We start from the raw sequence: 23,956 nt of genomic DNA on the forward strand, positions 1-23,956 counted from the left end.
TCAGATTCTGTGTCTCCCTCTCTCTCTGCGCAGCCCCCCCCCCCCACCAGCTCGTGCTCTGTTTCTCTCTCGAAAATGAATAAACATTTGGGGCGCTTGGGTGGCTCAGTTGGTTACACATCCGATTTCAGCTCAGGTCACAATCTCATGGTTTGTGAGTTCCAGCCCCATGTCGTCGGAGCCTGGAGCCTGCTTCGCATTCTGTGTCTCCCTCTCTCTCTGCCCCTCCCCCACTCATGCTCTGTCTCTCTCTGTCTCTCAAAAAGTGAATAAACATTAAAAAAATTTTTTTTAATGAATAAACATCTTAAAAACAAACAAATAAAACTAATAAAGGTAAGGTAGTGGTGAATGGGAAAAGATGTTTTGCCTCTAATAAGAAGAAATGATTACAGGCTCTTGGGTGGTTCAATAGGTTAAGGGACCGACTAGTGTCCGACTCTGGACTTCAACTCAGGTCATGATCTCATGGTTCATGAGATCTAGCCCCAAGTCAGAATCTGTGCTGACAGCATAGAACCTGCTTGGGGTGCTCTCTCTGACCCTCCCCCACTCTCTCTCTGTCTCTCTCTCTGTCTCTCTCTCTGTCTCTCTCTCTCTGTCTCAAAATAAAATAAACTTCAAATAAAGAAAGAGAGAAAGAATAGAACTTTTTGAAGAAGAAGAGGAAGAAGAAGAAGAAGGGGGGAAAGGAGGAGGAGGAAGGGGAAAAAAAAAGAAGAAATGATTAATCAGTACCAAATAAAGGGTGAAACCACTCACTCCCTTCACCAGGGGGAGAATAATTTCAGTCTTCATAATGCGGGGGGGGAGGGGGGGAAGGCCTAGAGAAAATCAGCCCAAGGAATTATTTTAGAGTGCTAGGTAAACATCATGTTGTTTTATAGGCATCATTTCCCCTAATGACGGGAAAGAATCAATTATTTTAAAAACATTAATGTGGAAAGTAAAGGATGCATTGAAATTACAGTTCTGCTCTCCCTCTGGCAAAAATCCATCCAAGCTGGAAAAATTATAATGAGCAAGTAATAGGAGCACACAATGCAGAGAAACTTTTCATAGGACGGTTTCTTCACAGTGGAATTACTGCCACAAATAATATAATGCCTCTGCTTTATTACACATCTCAAAGGAAGAAAATTGAGTTAAAAGCTTACAGTTTTAACATTTTTGTTTAATCCTTGTAAATTATATTCGAGTTTCAAAAGACAGAGTGGCCCCACACGTGTGGCAGTTTCTCTGACACGGGTATCTGAGCAAGTGAGGGCTGAGAGAGGTAGGGTCCACACAGTAAAAGTGGTTGATCTCATTGGGTCCACGGGACGGTGGAATTGGGATGGTCCATGCGGACCACCTGCAAAGCCAGGTATATAAGGAGCAGTAACCAGAGAGAGGTAGACACATCTCGGCATTTTGTTACCGATATAACAAGGTGAGGAGGGCTTACAGATGCCTGTGTAGTGGTCAAAGGCCATCCCTATAAACATATAATAATCTGTGATTACCAGGGCAATGAAAAAGTAGGACTGAAAAAAGCAACCAATGAAAGAAATGGTTTTTCTCTCGGGTACAAAATAAGCCAGCCTCTGAGCCGGCATCACAGATCCACAAAGGAGAGGTGACTGAGGAAGAAGTACACTGGGGTTCTGAATCGCTTCTGATGAACACAATCGTGTCACGTTGCCAATTACTGCGAGAAGGTAAATGACTAGGAATAGGACAGAAAGGATAGGCACAGCCCAGCTCAACCTGTCAGCCCCAGGAGGATTAACTCGGTCGTGGCGTGTAGTTTTCCTCCATCACTGCAGTTGCTTGGCTTTCAATGGAGTCAAACGAAAATAAAATAAAAAGGCATTTGCCTTTTGTCATTCGTGCTTAAAAAAAGAGCTTGGCTGCCTTGAATCTTCCATAGTTTCAATTGTTTTTGGACTCCATGAATGACATAACATTTAATGTGAAGAGGTGTCAAAATAAAATTCAGAGAGCCTTCCTTGATATGAAGACTTTATCGAGCGAGAAACAAACCATGAACAGGGAGACTTCACATCTGAAAGTGGTAAGAAGCTTGGCTCTCAGCAGTTACAATTCAGTTTCTAAAGCATGAATGACCAGGTACGTGTTTTGGTTTGGTTTGGTTTGGTTTGAATTGTGATCAGTTACTAGAAACTCTCATTTCTCGCAGGGTAGTAGTAATTCTGCGTAAGCTTACTTGTTTGTAGCTGGTTGGCTAGGACGCTGCAAGATGAGGGTTATGTGAAGAAGGCTTAAGCTTTGCTTAAAGTCAGAGTCAGCATTTTGGGAAAATCAGAGCAATTGTAATTTGGGTTACATGGCTATGGGTGGTTGCCTTAGAGGTATACTCAGACTGTGGCCTCCATTTTGGTTTCTCTTTAACAGAAAAAAAAGCGTGTGGATTGGCAAAATATGAAAATATTTTCAGAGGATTCAGAAGGAGGAGGCACAGCACATGTGAAAATGCGTGCTTATTACTTATTTTATAATCATAGTTGACTATGTTCTTCAAAACAAGTATCCTTTAAAAGAAGATATTGTTCCTTTGGGGTGCCTGGTTGGTTCAGTTGGTTAAGCATCCAACTCTTGATTTCGGCTCCGGGTATGATCTCACAGTTTCATGAGTCCAAGCTCTGCATTGGGGTCTGCACTGGCAGCACGGAGACTGCTTAGGATTCTCTTTCTCCTTCTCTGTCCCCCTCACTTGTGCTGTCTCTGTCTCTCTCAAAATAAATAAATAAACTTTAAAAAAGAAGATATTATTCCTTGAAAGTTCAGCAAAACTTCATGAACCGGTAGTTTCTTCTCTTTCTTATGCTCTGAACACGTGAGTTTCTGCCTGCAGAGGGGAGGGAACTTCCCCTCCATCCACCCTCCCACTTTCCGATCTCAGACCGGCTGAGATACATATGGATCCCCTATTGTTTTTTTTTTACCAGAAATAATTGTTTAAGTATTTAATAGGCAAGAGATTTAAATGATTTTTTTCATTGTGTCTATACACCAACAGATGCCAAGACGAGCAGGAAAAAAAAGTTACTTGAGAGAGAGAGACAGAGAATTTCTCCCCCTCCAAAAAGAGAGAAATATACTTGTGACTGCATAGAAAAAATATTCTCTAAGGGAACACTTCAAACTTTTGACCATTTGTGATGAGAGATGAAGACAGTTGTAAGGAAGGGGACCTTTTAAATGTTATCTACCTTATCATTTTATCTTTTCCCAGTGAATAATTTCTACTTTGATAACCATTTAAATATTTAATTTTTAAAAAATAAAGATACTTAACTAAGGGTAGTTGGGGGAGAAGATTGTGAGGAGATATCACTGAAAGTTATTATGCATAGAAATAATGTTGACTTATTTAATGTAACTGGACTACTATATATTGGGAACTAAGAGAAGAAATCGTTCATTTTTAAATTACTGATTCAACAGAAAAAATATTAATGTTAATATAATTAAGTGGCCTAATTAGTAACAGGTAAGTGGGTAGAATTTTGTAAGGAATCTGAGGAAATCTCTGAGAACACCAGACAGTTTGACCACACTGATTCCTTTTTATGTTATCTACAGTTTTAATGTTTTTGTTTGTTTGTTTTACCTTATTATTTTCAGCCCTATCCTTTTTTTTATGTTTATTTATTTATTTTTGAGAGAATGAGAGAGCGCACACCAGCAGGGGAGGGGCAGAGAGAGAGGGAGAGAAAGAATCCCAAGCAGGATCCACACTGTCAGCGTAGAACCCAACATGGGGCTTGAACCCACAACCTTGAGATTATGACCTGAGCCGAGATCAAGAGATGGACGCTTAACCAACTGAACCACCCAGGTTCCTTGATCAGCACTATTTTATATCTATATATATTAGACAGGATAAAGTTTTTTTGTTTTGTTTCTTTCTTTTTATTATTATTATTTTTTTTTATTTTTGTCCCATGGTGAGAAAAAAGGAGAAGAGGTGGAGAGAGTTGTACAGAAGAGGAGCAGTTTCTCAGGAAAGAAAAAGAGACTCCTGAGCTAATTCACAATAGGGAACAAAGAGGAATGTGTTTCAAGAATACCTACATGCAGATATGAGGCAGAAAATCAGCAGAATAGAGATAACTAAACTCTAGCTGTTGAAAAACAGGATGGGAGAGGACAGGATAGACTCTGTATGCTCTCCCTTCAGGAGAAAAAAGGAGGTACTCAAGTGATAAATACATGGGTTCAAACAACTCCACAGTGTTACCAGGAGGTGGGGCCATTGTCTTAGTGTGGCCTGGTTGCTGTCCCCAGTGTGCAGCAATCTATTCACATTCTATGATTCTGTGTGTCAGGATTTTGCAACTTGGGGAGTCCTTGTAATTGGTTTTTATTTTTTTCCTCTTCCTTTTTAAGTTTTCTTTCTTTATTTATTTTGAGAGAGCGTGCACACACTTACACAAGTGGGGGAGGAGAAGAGGGAGTTGGAGAGAGAATCCCAAGCAGGCTCCATGCTGTCAGCACAGAGCCCCATGTGGGGCTTTGAACTCATGAGCCGTGAGATTACGTCCTGAGCTGAAACCAAGAGTCGGATGCTTAACCAACTGAGTTATAAGTGTCCCTGTAATTGGCTTCTTTAATAGTGTCAACCTTTTTTTGATGTGACCTCAGGAAATCTCTATTAATGATCTCAAATTAAAGAGATGACAAAGGAGAAGTTGACTTCTCCTAAAACCAGAAAGGAAAATTTTCTCCACCCACCCAAAAGTGGTAATCGGAGAAAACATTTTGATCAATAATTAAAATCACTGTGGACAGTGCTTGCTGCATCAAGCATCTTCAAATACTATCTGAGCTTGGTTATTTATCAGATCTTCCATACCCAAGTAGATGTAGCTTTTAATGTGACTTTAAAAGTTTACAGACCATTGCCTTTAAAATTCATCTTTATTGATTGATACTCAACAATATTGATTCTACTGTATTAGATTGAGTGGTTTGTTTTAAACTACAGTGCAGAGAGCAGTACTTTGCTTGAAAACAATAAAATAATAATGATAATCATTTTTTCTCTCCCCCTTTTTTAGGCTTTGACCAGGAGAGAATAACTACAAGAAACTACTAATTTACAAAATGTGCAGATGACCTAGTTTATTCATAACCATAGGAGTTTTAATTTATTAAGCAACAATTTAATATAAACAGTGCCTAGTAATTCTAGTTCGCTGTGTGTTTTGTAGGAGAGTAATGTATTACTTAATGGGGAAGATAAATCTATTATTGGAAAATTTTAATAATGAACAAAATTATGTTTGGGTATTTTCATAGGAAGTAATTAGTTGCAAACTGTCCTTCCCTGAAGTGTGGCAGTATTGGTGGCAATTGTTATTTAGTGGTGAATTTCCTGCTAAACAACCTACCTATGTCTTGCTGCAGAGGAGGAAGAGAGGAAGAAGTGGGAAGTCCAGACCCTGGAAGAGGGCTCAGAAAATGAGGTCCTGACATCCACTAGCAGCCCCTGCTCCCAGCTACCGCCGAGGGGATCTACAGACAGAGTAGAGGCTGGAAGTGAAAGATTCTGCTTCATGGCCCCAAATAACTTGAGGAGATGCAGAAAGTCCAGGTATCCCAGCAAACCTCTCTCCCTATGGCTTGCTAAACTGCCTAAAACCTGTTCCCTCCACTGAAAAGTCTCCTTTGCATCAAAGCATTAGTTCTAGAAGGTCCTTGGTAAAATGCAAATGTTAAACCAGATGAGGAACATATTAATTCATGTGAATCTATGAGAGCTTGGCATTAATTGGTAATTTTGTTATAGATAAGCCTTAGGAACTGGCCATGTACTATAAGAACCCCACAGTGGCAAAAGCCCAATTTAAGCCAGCTTCAGCAAGTAAGGAATGCATTGGTTCACGGAACTGAGAAACTGGAGGTAGCTTATGGGAGTAAGAGGAGAGCTTCAGGAATAAGGTCATGTGGTCTGGGAGCAAACTTGACACCACAAGAATTCTCTCAACCCGTCTTCTAGGTTGAGAGTTCTGTTTCTCTCCGGGTGTTAATATAATATCTTGTTACAAAGATGAACTTACCCCATACAGCCAAAGAAAATTAATACAGACAGATCTATACTTTTGTTATCCTCACTTAGCAGCATCAATAAGAGAGATCCCTTCTTTCATCTAGCATCTATCAATCCCAGGGAAAGCCATGAGTGGCCCAATGGGTCACATACCCACCCCTACTGTCACAAGGAAAGGGCATTATGATCGGTACACTCTGGGACATGTGCCTGTCCCTGTGGCCAGAGAAGACTGAAAGCCCCAGTAGAATTCCATGAAGTAGAATAAGAATTTTCTCAATGGGAAGGAGAACTATTACCAGACATAAAAGAGACCTAACACTTATTCCTCCTTGTACAGAAAAAAAAAATGTCTGGAACCCAACACAGAGCCTTAGCCATAAGAGAGTAAGTAATGAACACTCTCTCCAAGGGTCAACATTTATTTCAAAACACCCAGCGGAGTCCCACACGTACCTGACTTCTGGTGACACAGACTACTTAAAATGTCACTCCCCCTCCTTTTTTCTTGAGTGATGCCAACTGTTGTAATGATATTGTGAATCAAAAGCTCTGATGGCTGGGGTGCCTGGGTGGTTCAGTCGGTTGAGCATCCGACTTCAGCCCAGGTCATGATCTCACGGTTCTCATGAGTTCGTGATTTCAGGCCCCACATAGGGCTCTGTGCTGACAGCTCAGAGCCTGGAGCCTGCTTCGGATTCTGTGTCTCCCTCTCTTTCTGCCGCTCCCCCACTTGTGCTCTGTCTCTCTCTGCCTCTCAAAAATAAAGAAAACTAATTTAAAAAAAAAAAAAAAAGCTCTGATGGGCTTTTGAGCAATTCCAAGGAATCTCTGAAGTGGGTAGGCAATACAAACACCCTCATCTGATAGTTGGAGTTTCTGAAGTGAATGGTGGTATCTGGAATTGATCTTGGAAATGGGTTTAAAGTGACTGACACAAGTAGTAGATATATTCTTTGTACTGGGGAAAAAATGTCTTAAAGTGTGGGGTACGTGTGAGATTGATTCAGAGAAATCCTCCGTGAAGAACAGAAAAGCACCAGTGAAAGGCATGTCTGGAGAAAAGCAGGAATAGATAGGATCACAGCTAAGACCTTGGGGAGAAGAGAGTGAAGGAAAGAAGAAGAAGATGAACAGAAGGGGCATTCTACAGGGACAATGGGAGATGGCAGGCTAGCTTTATCAATTCTCTATTTCTGCCAGGATGCCCTCTTCTGAACACCATAAGCCACCACGCAAACCAGGAACACCTCTCCCTTCCCCAGCCCACCTCCATCATTTATCTCCAGCTCAAGAATTTCACCTCTTCACAATTCTCCCTTTGTCTACTTCTGCCTCGTTTAGTTTAGGCCACCATTATTTTTCACCTGTTCTACCACCACAGCCCTATACCTGGTATCTCAATCTTTAATTCCTGCCCACCCCCCAATCTGTTCTTCATACCAGGGTGATAGACATTGGACTGTGTTAATTTTTTTTTTATTTATTGTTGAAAGAGAGAGAGAGAGAGAAAGCAGGGGAAGGGGCAGAGAGAGAGGGAGACTGAGGATCTACAGTGGGCTCTGCACTGACAGCAGAGTGCTGACTCAGAGCTCAAACTCACAAGCTGTGAGATCATGACCTGAACTGAAGTCGGACGCTTAACTGACTGAGCCACCCAGGCACCCTGGATTGTGTTACTGTTTTACTCAAAACTCTTCAGGAACTCTGCCTGGACTCAAAATAAAGTCACAACAGGGACGCCTGGCTGGCTCAGTTGGTTAAGCATCCGACTTCAGTTCGGGTCATGATCTTGCGGTTCATGAGTTTGAGTTCCGCGTCGGGCTCTTTGCTGACAACTCAGAGTCTGGATGGAGCCTGCTTTGGATTCTGTGTCTCCCTCTCTTTCTGCCCCTCCCCGATCTCTCTCTCTCTCTCTCTCAAAAGTAAATAATCATTAAAAAAGTAAACTAAAAAAATAAATAAATAAAGTCACAACATGGCCTCTAGGGCTGATCTTTGCAACCTCTCCTCTCAACAATTCCCCCAAACAATCCATGCTTCATGCACACAGTTCCCTTGAAGCACTTCTGTTTTAGAATTGATTTTGGCTTTGTTATTTTTACCTTACAGGCTCTGTATATGCTGTGCTATTTGGACCCATTGCCCCCCTTCTCTCTTTTCAAAGGTAGTAAGCTATGGGAACCAATTAGTGGCACCTTAAATAAGAAGTATTTGCTAGGGCAGAGTCTAAGCTGCTGTGAAAAAGATCCCTTAATATTGTTTGGCTTAAACAAGAAGGGCTCAACATTTCTTTCCCCTGTTTCAGTCCAGAGCTGAGCCCAGGCTGGCAGAGCAAATCTGCCATCTTCAGCATGCAGCTTCTTTGTGGCCCAAGGCAGCTACTTTATCTTCTGCATGCATCCCAGTCCTCAGAAAGAATGAAGGGCAAAGGGAGCCCACTCATTTTGTTTATAGGTATAGTTTAGTACAATCTCATTGGCTAGAACAGATAAATAATCACATTGAGGCTCAAGGAAGGGTGAGAAATGTAGTGTGTAGCTGGGCAGCCATGTGTCCAGCTAAAACTCTAGAGTTGGTTTATTATAAGAAAGGAAGAATGAATGTTGGTGAATAGCAGCAGTCATTGCCATAAAGCATTATTCCCTGAGGCTTGTAGCATAGCTAGGAGGAGGAGGAGGAGGAGGAGGAGGAGGAGGAGGAGGAGGAAGAGGACAGAAAGAAGAAAAAGGAGAGGAGGAAGAATAAGGAGGAGGAAAAGAAAAAGAAGAAAGAAGAGGAGGAGGAGAGGAAGAAGAGGAAGTAGGAGAAGAGGAAGAAGAAGGAGAAGAGGAAGGAGAAGAGAGAAGAAAAGAAAAAGACTAAACAACCACTCAAGGTTGCATATAGTCCCTTTTATCCCCTCTTCAGAAGCAAAGTCAACTCAGGATAGGGAAGTCGCCTGTTGGGGGAAGTGGGATCAGGAGCTCGAAGGTAGGGAGAAGGGCCAGAAGCAGAGCCAATATTCAGTCAGTAGGCACCAATATGGCCACACTGGTTGTTAAAATATTAAAATAAAGCTGTGCCATTTGATAAAGAATTGCTCCTCTAAGGTCTCCTGAATGCCTGCCTGAGATCCTGGCCTCTTAGTTCTTCTCCTGGGAACCTCAGACTTTTTTCATGATCCAGCTGCTAAAGGATTAATGTCTGGCACAGAGAGGGACCTCAGAGGTCAAATTCTCTCTGATGGACAGTCTATTTGATTGGTCACTGCTGATTATTGATAGTTTGAATATCACCCCTGGCTATAAGTCCAACATCCAATGGCCTTCTTCAGCCACTGAATCCACTCTAAAAGAAAGAGAAAAGTGCAACAGACAGAGGCTATTGAACCTCATCCTTATTTTCCATTTGAAATCTTGCTTTAGATACACAAAACCTGAAGTTGAATCCGTCCTATTTCCATGACCCAGAACATCAGTGAATATGACCCTTTTGGGCAATGTTTATTTTGCTAGAGGAGAAAAAAGCTCAGCTCATGAATAAGAGAGACTCATGCTATGTGTCCAAAACAATGCGAACAAGACTTTAAGAAATTAAAATGTGGGAAAGACAGAATTAATTAATCGATTCTCCCTACCCCCCAGCCCTCATCCCCACAAGGACATCTTCAGAGCATCGAATTTTTCTGTCAATGGGTTAGAGAGGTATGACGGAGTGGAAGGAACACTGGATGTGGGGCACTAAGGTCTGGATACTAGCATGGAATGCTGAAAAGAATGGGCTTGAATCCCAGTTTCTTGTTTACAATATGTACAACTAAGCTCTACATTGGTAGAATGGGGGATAATAGCACTTACCGCAAATTGCTATGTGACTTGAATGAACTAGGGTATTCTGGGTGACTGGATGCAATAGGCACTCAATAAAACTAACTCTTGCTTTTATTCTCCTTTCTTGTCCTCTATCTTCACTCTTTTTCTACTCTTACCCATGCCCCTGGTCCCCTGTGGATTAAAGCAAAGATTTGTCATACTGGGTAGTTAATGTCAATCATTGTGTCAAACAATCCTATCTTTCAGAATATGCTTGGCCCAGAGTAGGTACTCAGTCAGTACTCCTTGAGTAAAAGAATGGATTTGTGTTGAATCTGATGACCTTGTAAGGCAAAAACAGCATAAAGTAGGATGTACTTAAGGTATGTGTGGGCTTATTTCATACCAAACCCAGACTAATGTTTGAAAAAAGAAAAATGAACCAGCTCATGAATTATGCTCAAGTTTTACACTTCCCTTGAACTGGCAATTGCTTTAAGAAGAGCCTTCTGCTGGGGCACCTGGGTGGCTCCGGTAGGTTGAGTGTCTGACTTCGGCTTAGGTCATGATCTCATGTTTGTGAGTTTGAGCCCCGTGTCAAGCTCTGTGCTGACAGCTTGTAACCTGCTTCTGATTCTGTCTTCCTATCTCTCTATTCCTCCCCTGTTCACGCTCTGTCTCTCCCTCTCCCTCAAAAATAAATAAACATTAAAAAGAAGAAGAGCCTTCTGCCTCAGTCATTGTCAGCTAATAGATGAAAATGTATGCTTTTCTAAATGTGTATTTGAATTTCTAAAATCTTGTGTTTCACACCAAGAACCAAATTTCAGTCAACATTTCCACTTACTAAAAGGAAGTAATCAATGAATAAACTTTGTTTCTAAAGAATTACCTTTGGGAAGGGAAGTAGAAATCGATGCATAATTCATGGGTTGGCAAATGATTTTTCTGTGTTTCTTTAGCATTGCTCTCATAAAACACCTGCCCAGGAGGTGCAAAATACCCCAGTTCTCTGCAGATCCATCAACAAGTATTTGTTGCATATCTTCTAGACTCTGTGTTACAGAAGTTTAAGGTGGTGGCAAGAAACCATTAGAGAAAGGGCAGGGATGTAGTCAAGAGTTAAGTTTTAATGTTAAAAATAAAACACATCTTTTAAATCAGATGCTATTTTGGGTAAAATTTGGAAGGCTAGGAAAAAAAGAGAAGTCTATGGCTGGTGCCTCATGAAGGACCTTGTGGCCCTATTAAGGAATTTAGATTTTATTATACCAACTGGGAGCCATTAAACATGCTCAGTGGCATGTGTGGGGTGAGGGAGATCTGTACTTTGGAAAGATGATGCAGGAAACTCATGGAGGATGGATTGGAGGAGACTTGCTTCGAAGGAACTGAACAGAGGAGGCCCCAGGGATGACCCAGGTAATCAATGTTGTGTGGGGAGTTGGGGAGGTGTTGAGCTCAGGCCACTCGACTGAGGATGCAGATTAAAGGCGGGTCCAGGGAATGTGAGGGAGGGAATCCATAAATAGCTGAGGACGGGGAGAGCACTTTGCTGTCAGGACTGACAATACGATTTAAATGGCTCTTAAACAAATTTAAATGATAGGTTAATCTTAGGGGTGAAGTAGTGAAGTTAGATGCTTCTTCTGGCTTCTTCTCATAGTGTTTTATCTATCTATCTATCTGTCTATCTATCATCTATCTATCTATCTATCTACCTATCTATCTTGCTTTTAAGATTTTATTTTTAAGTAATCTCTACACCCAGCATGCGGCCTGAACCCGCAACCTTGGGATCAAGAGTCACATGCTCACCAACTGAACCAGCCAGGCACCCCCTTCTCATGGTGTTTTAAGTAAAATGTTAGTTAATTTGCATTTCGTATGCATGGCCTGGTCTGATCTTTGTCTAAATGACAGTATTATTTGGAATTTTTTAATCTCTATTCTTCAGGTTTCAGGAAGTCTATCATGGTTTACTCTTCCTGGCATCTCCATTCACCTGAGGCAGTGACCTGGGGAGGGGCCTCTGGGGGGTGAGAGAAGACAAAAACATCTTTTATTTGCCCTAAAACCTTAAATCTTGGGACTCCTGGGTGGCTCAGTCGGTGAGGCATCCGACTTCAGCTCAGGTCACGATCTCACGGTTCATGGGTTCAAGCCCCACGTCGGGCTCTGTGCTGACAGCTCAGAGCCTGGAGCCTGCTTTAGATTCTGGGTCTCCCTCTCTCTCTGCTCCTCCCCCATCATGCTCTGTCTCTCTGTGTCTCTCAAAAATAAATAAATGTTAAAAAACTTTTAAAAATAAAAAAAAACCTTCAATCTTTTATCACTGATAAAGTGAGCCTTGTTCTATAATTTTGGCAAAAAATAACACAGCTTACTTAGAGTTCCTGTTTTAGGACCTCGAAACTTAAAATTATTATGTTCTTATTTCCCCATAAAGGCCCACAGTATAACATTGTGTTCACAGAGTACGGTCCATGTACCATTGGTAAAGGTAATATATAGACATATGTTTGTTTGTTCTTTTCTTTTTAAAGATTATGCAATCCTGGGGCACCTGAGTGGCTCAGTCGGTTAAGCATCGGCTCTTGAATTGGGCTCAGGTCGTGATCTCAAGGTTCATGAGATTGAGCCCTACCCTGTGCCCCATGTCAGGCTCTGCAGGGGCAGCATGGAGCCTGGTTGGGATTCTTTCTCTCCCTTTCTCCCTGCCCCTCCCCTGCTTGTGCTCTGTCTCTTTCTCTCCCAAAATAAAATAAAGAAACATGAAAAAAAAAATTAAAGATTATGTAGTCCTTTATGGTCTCTGTTTACAGGAAATCATGCTCTTTTCATTTATAATAGTGATAAGAAATGTCCTTTTAACATAAATTTATTTAGGTAAAAAAAATAAGGTTAATGAAAAGGAAAATGGTAAATTACATAGAGGTTCTCTGATGTGTCAAAGCTGCGGTAAGAGAGCGAATGAAGTCTGGGGAGTACTAGACCAGTAGGCAGAATATAGAATTACAAGTCGGAAGATTCAAGCCCCAGCTGGGTTATAAATAATCATGGTTTTAAGCAAATTGAGTGGTTTAGTTTTGCTGAATTTCATCTGTGAAATGGGGATGGTAACATCCACATTTTAGGATCTTAATCAAAAGAAGCAAAGTATCTGATGGCACTTTGAAGCCTGCAGCATGCATTTGGAATGTCACTTTTTATTGTCACGACAGGTGCTGCAAACTGTGATGTTCAACCACTGATTTACGATTGCTTTCCCTGAGACAAAACTATAGCGCAGGGGGTTTACCTCCCCTCTACCGTGTACTGAGCCCTAAAATGCATCTGTTGCTTCCTGATGATGTTGTCAGTCTTTAGAAGAAGGAATTTATTGATTTGTTTCCCTTAGAAGCGCTTCTGCGAATCGATCTGGCCATTTTGATGTTGCAGGCTTGCTAATGCCTCTGCCGTCCCAGGCTGTGGTTGGAAATGATCTTGCTGCAGGGAAAAGGCCGGATCATTCTGACACTTTCGGGTCTGGCCTGGCTCCTCTGGGTCTGAATGGCCTCAGAGCTGATGCTTAACTCCTGCAGGGTTCTTGTTATTCAATAATAACCAGTGATCTCAGGGTGTGCTCTGCTCCCAGCAATATTTGGGTAGGCGATGGTATTTTTATGTGTAATTTCCTTGTTTAAATTAGCCAAAGGGGGAGGTGCAAAGAATGTCGTGTGTGCCCTGAGTAATTAAGTCATTTCTATACTTTTTCCATTCCAGACATAGGGTTAGTGGAGGCAGCAGAACCACTGAATTAAGTGCACGGGGTTTTGAATCCAAATTTCCACCATTTATCCTGCAAGCAATCTGACGCAAGTTATTTATTCCCATCCAAGTCTGAGTTCATACATCTGGAAAATGGGAATAAGAACACATACCCATAAGGTTGCTGTAAGGAATAAGTGAAATTAATCACACTCTGTCTCAATTGGGGAGCACAACAGGTTCTGGACCTATAGTTTGGGGACATTGTTGGTCTTTGGTTATGTGCCATCCATTTATCACCTGCAAAAGATGTCCCAGGCTCAGGCTGAAAAGCGTTGGCATTCCCGAATTAACCTGCTACAGTACTTACCAAAGTGGGATAGTGACTTGGGCACTGTGCTCGGAAGAGGAACTCTGCTCCAAGGAAAAAGTCTTGGTTCACAAAGAAGGAGGACCTAAGGACAGAATCCTTGTCGTTTGGGGCCAACCTCCTAAACTGAAACTCACATGGCTGCTTCTGGCTATCCTATGTGAATGGGACTCTGAGAAAGGGTGCCCGGGAAAGGACTGATGGGCAAGGAGAGGAGCACCCAAAGTAGAGACCCCATGAGGATCTTACTTACCCACTCCCAGAGTACCTTGGAATCTTTCGTGCTCCAACTCTTGGGCTTGGTGGACACCTAACACCACTAAACATAGACTAAGTGTTAGCCAGTTGAAGGGATATGCCGTTGAACCTGTAGATTGTTGCACGCAACGATAAAAGACTCTTGAATACTTACAAGACTGTGCACAAGTACTGCCTTGTACACAATCAAGATCTTCTGGGGTCACGAGGAAGATTTTATGCTCTAATGTATGAGTGAGCACAAGATTGTTGTATACAACCAGATGCAGTAAGGCAGAGTAGTCTCTGGAGCCAGGCTGACCCGAGTTGAAATCAAGTTCCAGCTCTGCTGTTCACCAGCTGAAGGAACTTAAACAAGCTACCGAATCTCTTTAAGTCCTGGTTTTCTTACCTGCAAAATGGGGATAATTGCAATACCCATCCCATAAGGTTGTTACCAAGATTACGTGAAAGAATACACGTAAACTGCTTCGCACAGTTTCTAGTACACGATAAACCCTGAATAAAAGTTAATATTATTATTTGCAATCAGTAGTGGGTTTCCTTTTTCATGAAGGTAAGTATGTTTCTAGACCTCCTCTGAAGTTATGTACTGGGTACCTAATCCCTCTAATCTAGTCCTTGGTAAGGTTGCTTTATGTTTCATGGTAAGGTATTTTGAGAGGTATAGACGATGCTGGCATGCGAGGTTTTGTAAGAGGTCACAAGTTGCATTTTGAGGAATTGATTTACTTACTTGAAGACAATTATGTCTTTTTGTTAACCCAGGATGCTCCTGTCCAGAAAGTTTCTACTTAGAAGGAGAGAACCATATCTAGACGAGAACCCTGTGGTTACTTTCCCTTTGGAGAGACTGTTAGCGCTAGGATTGGTTAGGACTGGTTTTCATGTCATTCTAGTGGAAAAATCTATTCTGGGATTTCCCAGTGAATCACAAAGTAGGCAGTTTATATGGGTAATACCCACATCCATCAACATTTTCCAGGGGAATAAAAACCTTAAGTGAACATCATACTAATGGTGTTGCAAAATGAATATGGACTCTGATGACAAGAGTCCTGAATTATCTAATCTATCTGCCACTTACTGGCTCTTTTAAAAAATCATTTAAGTTTCCCAGCTTTGTACATGCAATAGCCTGGAATGCCATTCTCACACCCCAGTCCATCTAGTGAATCCTACTCAACATTCAGCAGTAATGTCAAATATTCCAGGATACGTCGTTTATTTAAGACAACGGTTCAGCTGTCTAACACAGACCAAACAATTGCCAGAGGAGTAAGTTTATGTATTTCTCTGCAAAAATCAGTGAAGGATAATAAGGGGTGCCTGGGTGGCTCAGTTGGTTAAGGGTCCGACTCTTGGTTTTAGATCAGTTCCTGATCTCACGCTTCATGAGTTCGAGCCCCACATCCAGCTCTGCACTGACAGCGAGGAGCCTGCATGGGATTCTCTCTCCCTCTCTCTCTGCCCCTCCATCACTGGTGCTTGTGTGCGCTCTCTCTCTCTCTCTCTCTCTTTCTCGAAAAATAAATAAACTTTAAAAAAATCAGTAAAGGGTAATAGGATGATTCTACTCCAAGGAGCTGTCCATGGGCCAGGCACCTTATATTTTACCACCATGTCTACCCTTCTACCCCACAGCAAAAAGAAAACAAGTTGAGAGTAAGTAGCTTTCTTTAAAGATCATGACCTAGAAGTAGCACATGTCACTTCTGCTCACATCTCATTGGCTAGAACTCAGGCATATGGAAATGTCTAGGTCCAAAGGAGGCTGGGAAACGTATTCTCTATCTGGATGGCCATGTCTCAGCCAGTCAAAAAACCACAAGGTTCTTTTACTAACTGGAAGAGGAGACTGTTTATCAGGGAACAGTCAGTAGCCTCTTGTCACATTCTTCCTTTCCCTTCAAGGTACCGTTAGGAGTGTTGGAACCATGTTGCATTCCTTTTTGGAAACCAAATACTATGCAGCCATTAAAAATAAGGCATATCTACAAGTTTTGACAGGAAATGAACTTTGGGATATATGTTAAGTAAAATAAAAGTCCAAAATATAGAAATTGAGTATAATGTAATGGCTTTGGTGCTCTTAAATATATTGACTATCTTAAGAAAGATTAAAAAAAGAAACTAACATGGGGGGACAAAGGGGGAGGGAAATATACCTTTCACTGAATAACCTTTTAAAACTATATATATATATATACACACACACACACACACACACACATATATATACATATATATATATATATATATATATATATATGTTTATTTATTTTTGAGAGAGAGACAGAGCATGACTGAGGGAAGGGCAGAGAGAGAGGGAGACACAGAATCGAAGCAGGCTCCAGGCTCTGAGCTGTCATCACAGAGCTGGGCCAGAGATGGGACTCGAACTCACAGACTGCAAAATCATGACCTGAGTCAAAGTGAGATGCTTAACCGACTGAGCCATCCAGGTGCCCCATCATTGAAGAACCTTTTATTTTATTTTTTTTTTTAATTTTTTTCAACGTTTTTTATTTATTTTTGGGACAGAGAGAGACAGAGCATGAACGGGGGAGGGGCAGAGAGAGAGGGAGACACAGAATCGGAAACAGGCTCCAGGCTCCGAGCCATCAGCCCAGAGCCTGACGCGGGGCTCGAACTCACAGACCGCGAGATCGTGACCTGGCTGAAGTCGGACGCTTAACCGACTGCGCCACCCAGGCGCCCCAAGAACCTTTTAAATCATTTGAATTGTGTGTCTGTATTACCTAAGTGATTTTTTAAAACCTCGAAGTCACTGAATCATTCAGATATATTTCTCTCTTTTTTTCTTTCCAGATACAGTTCTATTACTTTTCCAAACTATTTTTTCAACAAGTAGGAAACCAATCCTAACCAATTGTAGCACCAACAGTGCTAAAGAACATCCCACCAAAAAGAAAGTAACCACAGGACTATCATCTAGATGCGGTTCTCTCTTTCCAGGCAGAAACTTTGTGAACCAGGAGAATCCCAAGTTAACAAAAAGCCACAATTGTTCTAAGGCCAGAAAATCAGCTCCTCAAAAGGCAACTTATGTCTTCTTGAAAACTCATACACCAACATCATCTATAGTTCTCAAAAGACCTTACAACAAAACACGAAACAACCTTTTGGGTGGGCTCCCCTGATTTCTGCTAATAAATGTGTGCTGAAAGTTTAGTCTTTTGAGGACTTTTTAAGAAATTACTTGTTTATGTTTCAATGGACTTGAAGAAAATCTCAGTAAAAGTGGATGGATGCTCTCACGTATTTTTCAAATATCCTTTAAATTTGACTTCTTCTCCTTTTTTTTAAAAAATTTTTTTAATGTTTATTTATTTTTGAGACAGACAGAGACAGAGCATGAACGGGGGAGGGTCAGAGAGAAGGAGACACAGAATCTGAAACAGGCTCCAGGCTCTGAGCTGTCAGCACAGAGCCCGACGCGGGGCTCGAACTCACGGACCATGAAATCATGACCTGGGCCGAAGTCGGCTGCTTATTAGACTGAGCCACCCAGGTGCCCCGACTTCTTCTCCTTTAACAGAAGATGAGACTGGCCCTACAGAGGAGTTTCCACACATGATTGCTTCACTCTATGGTCAGGTAGAGGGATACTTAAATGTCTGACTATTTTCACAGTTCTCTGGACTTTCAATGATTAGGTGGAGAAAACCACCACAAAACATAAGGCAAAATTAAGAAATTTTTGCCCACTTTGTTTTGAAATCAGTATTGTAGTACATTCACTAGACGGGGGGGGGGGGGGGGGGGGAGGACAATTGCTTAAGAAAACAGTAATATTTCCACTCTCTTCCCTCTCTGTTAATTTATGTTGTTCTGACTTAAGACTAAGATGAAGGTGTGTATGAACTTTGCCTGCAAGAAATCAAGAACATCAGAAAAGAAGACAAATCAATGCTGGGTTTCCCATATTAGTCTCTGCTTTAAAAAAAAAAAAGCTGAGAAATGAACAAGGCTGGAAGTATCATGCTTCAGGATTTCAAACTATACTACAAAACCATAGTAATAAAAACTGTGGCACTGGCACAAAAGTAGATACATCAACAATGGAACGGAAGAGAGAGCCCAGAATGAAATCCCAGCATACGTGGTCAACTAATATATGACAAAGAAACCAAGAATACTCAACGGGGAAAGGATAGTCACTTTAACAAATAGTGCTGAAACACTGGAGAAACACACACAGAACAATGAAATTGAACCTCTGTCTCATACCGCTTACAAAAATTAACTCAAAATGGATCAAAGACTTAAAAAGAAGACCTGATACCATAAAACTCCTAGAAGAAAACATAGGGAAGAAGCTCGTTGATACTGGTTTCGGACACGATTTTGGACATGATGCCAAAAGCACAAACAACAACCAAACAACAGGAGCCAAAATCAACAAATGGGACTATGTTAAACTCAAAAGCTTCTGCACAGCAAAAGAAACAATAAGCAAAATGAAGACGACCTACAGAGGAAAATTTTTGCAAGCCATATATCAGATGAGAGGTTAATATGTAAAATATATAAAGAACTCAGTCAACTTAATGATAAAAAAATCAATTAGGGACACCTGAGTGGTTCAGTCAGTTGAGCGCCCAACTTCAGCTCAGATCGTGATCGCGCAGGTTCGTGAGTTCGAGCCCCACTTCAGGCTTGCTGCTGTCAGTCTGTCAGCGCACAGCCCTCTTCAGATCCTCTGCCCTCCTCTCTCTGCCCCTCCCCCACTTGTGCTCTCCCCAAAATAAATATATATTTTTAAAAATCCAATTAAAATTGGGCAGAGGAGGGGCGCCTGGCTGGCTCAGTTGGTGGAGCGGGCAACTCTTGATCTCCAGTTTGTGGTTTCCAGCCCTATGATGGGTGTAAAGATTGCTTAAAAATGAAATTTTTTTTTTAACTATGAAATTTGTTGTCAAATTGGTTTCCATACAACACCCAGTGCTCATCCCAACAGGTGCCCTCCTCGATGCCCATCACCGACCCTCCCCTCCTTCCCAGCCCCCATCAATCCTCACTTTATTCTCTGTTCTTAAGAGTCTCTTATGGTTTGGCTCCCTCCCTCTCTCACTTTTTCTTTTCCTTCCCCTCCCCCATGATCTTCTGTTAAGTTTCTCAGGATCCACATAAGAGTTAAAACATATGGTATCTGTCTTTCTCTGTATGACTTATTTCACTTAGCATAACACTCTCCAGTTCCATCCACATTGCTACAAAAGGCCAGATTTCATTCTTTCTCATTGCCACGTAGTATTCCATTGTGTATATAAGCCACAATTTCTTTATCCATTCATCAGTTGATGGACATTTAGGCTCTTTCCATAATTTGGCTATTGTTGAAAGTGTTGCTATAAACATTGGGGTCCAAGTGCCTCTATGCATCAGCACTCCTGTATCCCTTCGGTAAATTCCTAGCAGTGCTATTGCTGGGTCATAAGGTCAATCTTAAAAATGAAATCTTCAGGGGCACCTGGGTGGCTTAGTCAGTTAAGTGTCCCACTTCAGCTCAGGTCATGATCTCACATGAATTCAAGCCCTACATCAGGCTTTCTGCCCTCGGCAGGTGGCTGCTTCGGGTCCTCCGTCTCCCTCGCTCCCTGCCCCTCCCCTACTTTCTCTCTCTCTCTCTCTTTCATTTTCTCTCAAAAATAAATAAACATTTAAAAAAATAAAATCTTTTAAAAATGGGCAGAGGAACTAAATAGACTTTCCGAGGAGGGCAGCAAGATGGCCAAGATACATGAGATGATGCTCAACATCACTAACCATCAGGGACATGCAAATCAAAACCACAAGGAGATATCACCTTACACCTGTTAGAATGGCTATCATCAAAAAGACAAGAGACAAGTGCTGCTGAGGATGTGGTGAAAAGGGAACCCTTTTCCCGACCCATTGTTTGTGGGGATGTAAATTAGTCCAACCATTATGGAAAACAACATGGAGGTTCACCAAAAATTAAAAATAAATCTACCACTCAATCCAGCAATTCCATATCTGGGGCTATACCCAAAGAAACTAAAAACAGGATTTTTTTCAGATTTTAAACTTTTTATTAGCATATTTTAAAAATTGTGCATTCTGATAATTAAAATCATTTGAACAAAGAAATGCCATTCTGATTAAACTGCATTTTACAGCCTGCAGGCCACCTTGAATTGGCTTAGTTTTTACTCTAGATTTCTCTGTCAATCACACCCAGCTTCTTCCTTCCCCAACACGCAAGTTCTTTTCCTTCCCTGCCAGCTAAACAGGCAGATGGGAGAGGCTGGAGTAGCCTTCATTGTCAGTAGTTCCCGATTCTTTGAAGTGAAAAGGGGCAGCTCAGTCACGTAAATTTGATCTGATCTGTTTGCATTTTACAAAGTTAAACAGCTAAAAGAAGGCAATGCTTGTGAAATATACAGTGCATGCTGATGGCACACCCCTCATTACAACTCACCTGCTTGCTTCTCCTGTTCAATCATTTCTTTTGAAGACAGTGGATTTTTCTCTTGTCTTTCTGTCTTCTTCAATTTCGACTTCTTGAGTTTCTCAATCTCAGGCACACTGAGATTGTCAGACATGGTTGCAGAGGAAGCAGAGCCAGATGCGCCAGTGAGCAGAGCCTGGTCTGTGCAGTTTTAGGCCAATGAGTGCCTAAAACCAAGACTCTGACCAGACATTTGCACTCCCTTGTTTATTGCAGCATTATTCCCAATAGCCAAGATATGGAAACAACCCAAATTGATTTTTTTTAATGTGGTACATATACACAATGAAATATTATTCAGCCATGAGAAAGGAGGATATTCTTTCATGTGTGCCACATGGATGGACCTTAGGCACATTATGTTAAGTGAGATAAATCAGACAGAAAAAAACAAGTACTATATGATATCACTTATATGTGGAATCTAAAAACGTTAAACCTATAAAAAACAGAGTAAACTGATGGTTACCAGGGGATGAGGATTGGGGGAATAAGAGTGATAGAATAAGTATTAAATAAGTCTAAATAATGAGTACTAAATAAGCCATAGAGATCTAATGCACAGTATAATGAACAAAGACAATAATATTGTACTACAATTATTACTCTTAGTAATGTAATAAATATCACTACATCAGCAATAATATTACAATATATAAAAGTATCCAAGTACTTTAAACTTGAACAATGTTAAATGTCAAATTTATTCATTAAAAAATTTTGAGATATGATTCACATATCATAAAATTATTTCACCCTTTTTAAGTATACAGTTCAAGAGGTTTTAGTATATTCACAAAGTTGGGTAGCCATCACCATGATCAAATTCCAGAACATTTCCATCACCCTTTCTACCCTTTTCGACATTGGCCTAGGGAGTGAGCTGTGGGCTAAGGGCAGTGCCTGGCTCTAGACTGTTACCTCAGCCACTCCTCTGGACTCTGAGAATAAGAACCCTTAGAGAATAAGGTTTGGGGATCAAAGGGACAGGGGTTTGGAGCACTTACCAGCTCTAGGATCTTAAATAAGTTGCTCAGCCTTTCTGTTACTTGTATTTTTTTTTAATCTATAAAATGAGAATTATCTACCTCAGGAGTTTTGAAAACCTATAATATATCACAAATGCAAAAGAGCTAGCAGAGTATCTAACACATAGAAAGGACTATAGCACAATATCTTATGACTCAGACAAACCAAGTTTACACTCTACTTTTGCCTCAGGTGGCCATGCCACTGGGACCTTAAAGAAATTAAGTTTTACACCCAGGCTCTTCCTGTTCTGGAAATCACTGCTTAAATCATTGGATAGCAAATAGCAAACAGTCATCCATTTGGTTCCCTAATGAAATTATGTCCAGGTAAGAAGGCTTTACTTCCCCCTTGATGTCTGACTTTCCCCAGAGGGAGGTCTTTGACATAAAACACATGGCTAAAGTAACATCATTGCTCAATCACTTGGCCTTGGGGTATTTTAACAAACCAAATAGCTTCAGGTTCAGACAAAAAATAAAGTGAATGACAGCTAGGCAAATGAAGAATTCCTCCCCCCACCCCCCCACCTCTCTCTCTCTTTTTTTAAACTTTTTAGCATATTGTTTTAGAGGCTGGGTTTGGGTTGAGTCCTGACTTCACCATTAGCGATGTGGCTTGGACAAGTGATTCAATAGCTTTTGATTTCAATAGTGTAAAAGAAGGAATGCATCTCCTTCATCACAGAGGGCTGCTCTGGGGTGCACTCAGCACAGTGCTTGGCTTGTGCACACACTCAGTAAATAGTAGGCGGGCATTCAAGTCCCACTGAAACCTTGGAATCACCGCCTCTTCTCCACTGTCTCCTCCAGTCAGCCAGTGATCTTTAAAATCCTAGAACTTTCTTTGTTCAGCTTTTGGGGTTGTTTTATTCTATTTTTTATCTGAAGAAGTATTGTTGGCTTTAAAACTTTTCTAAGACTTCTTCCACCTGTAGAGCAAATGGATCACAAGCTCTGGTCCTAATAAAGGTTCTGAAAGTCAGAGCTTCACCACATGGGGGGCGGAGGACGGGGGGGGGGGGGGGGGGGGGGGGGGTCGACACCTGCTCTCATCAAATAACCAGGAGCTGTCACCTTTTTTATGTGCCATAGACCCCTTGGCAACCTGGTTATGTCTATGCACTCTTCTCAAGGTAACATTTTTAAACGCAAAAACTAAAATGCATAAGATTGCAAAAGAAACCAATTAAAATAAAATCATCAAAAATGTTTTAATTTTCTTATGTATTAATTTTTTGTTTTAATTCCAGTACAGTAAACATACAGTGTTATATTAGTTTCAGGGGTACAATATAGTGATTCAACGCTTCCATACATCACCCAGTGCTCATCACAGCAAGTGCACTCCTTAATCCCCATCACCTATTTTGCCCATCCCCCCACCTACCTCCCCTCTGATAACCATCAGTTGGTTCTCTGTAGTTTAGAGTGCGTTTCTTAGTTTGTCTCTCTCTTTTTCCCCTTTGCTTGTTTGTTTTGTTTCTTAAATTCCACATATGAGTAAAATTATATAATACTTGTCTTTCTCTGACTTATTTTGCTTAGCATTATACTCTCTAGCTCTATCTATGTCATTGCAAATGGCAATATTGAGATTTCATTCTCAATAATACTCCATTGTGTGTGTGTGCATATATATATATATATATATATATATATATATATATATATCACAGCTTCTTTATCCATTCATCTATCGATGGACACTTGGGCTACTTCCATAATTTGTAATATAGTCATATATGTGTTTCTTTATTAATATATTAAATAACAAGATATAGTGGCTAGTCTAGTAATTACCATGATTTCAAATTAATGGGGAATATAAATGATACATTGAGATAGTTTCAAAAGCTCCAACGTGAAATAAAAATATCTATGACTTCCATTGGTGACAGTCACAGGTACTAACAAAATGTGGCTTTGTGGCCCACATTGATCATGAACAAAATTGCTCAGTTTCAGGTAGAGATTACTAAAAAGTCTAAAAAACCAAGACTAACACGATCCAAAATGTCTACTGTGGTGCTAGGGACATGGTTATAGGCTGTTTGCGGATAATCCTGCCTACTGGCCTAGGGAAGTAGCAGGTCGTTGTTTTCCAATATGGAGGTACCACTGGGTGGAGGCATTCAGTCATTATTTATGCATGTAATTTTATGAATACTCACTCTAGAATCAAGGCTGGAAAATTAA

The 23,956-nt window shown here is 41.0% G+C and overlaps 1 protein-coding gene across 1 annotated transcript; it reads right to left on the bottom strand.

The window, feature by feature from the left end:
- Positions 1-20,670: 20,670 nt before the first annotated feature.
- Positions 20,671-20,823, bottom strand: LOC132677633 (thymosin beta-4, Y-chromosomal-like). The gene has a single exon (XM_081795425.1). It carries the CDS (start codon positions 20,821-20,823, stop codon positions 20,689-20,691), a length of 135 nt encoding a protein of 44 aa, XP_081651551.1. The 3' UTR covers positions 20,671-20,688.
- Between the last annotated feature and the right edge of the window lie 3,133 nt (positions 20,824-23,956).

The sequence above is a fragment of the Panthera onca genome, chromosome B1 (assembly GCF_046562875.1).
Source record: "Panthera onca isolate mPanOnc1 chromosome B1, mPanOnc1 haplotype 2, whole genome shotgun sequence".
In the NCBI taxonomy this organism is placed as follows: domain Eukaryota; kingdom Metazoa; phylum Chordata; class Mammalia; order Carnivora; family Felidae; genus Panthera; species Panthera onca.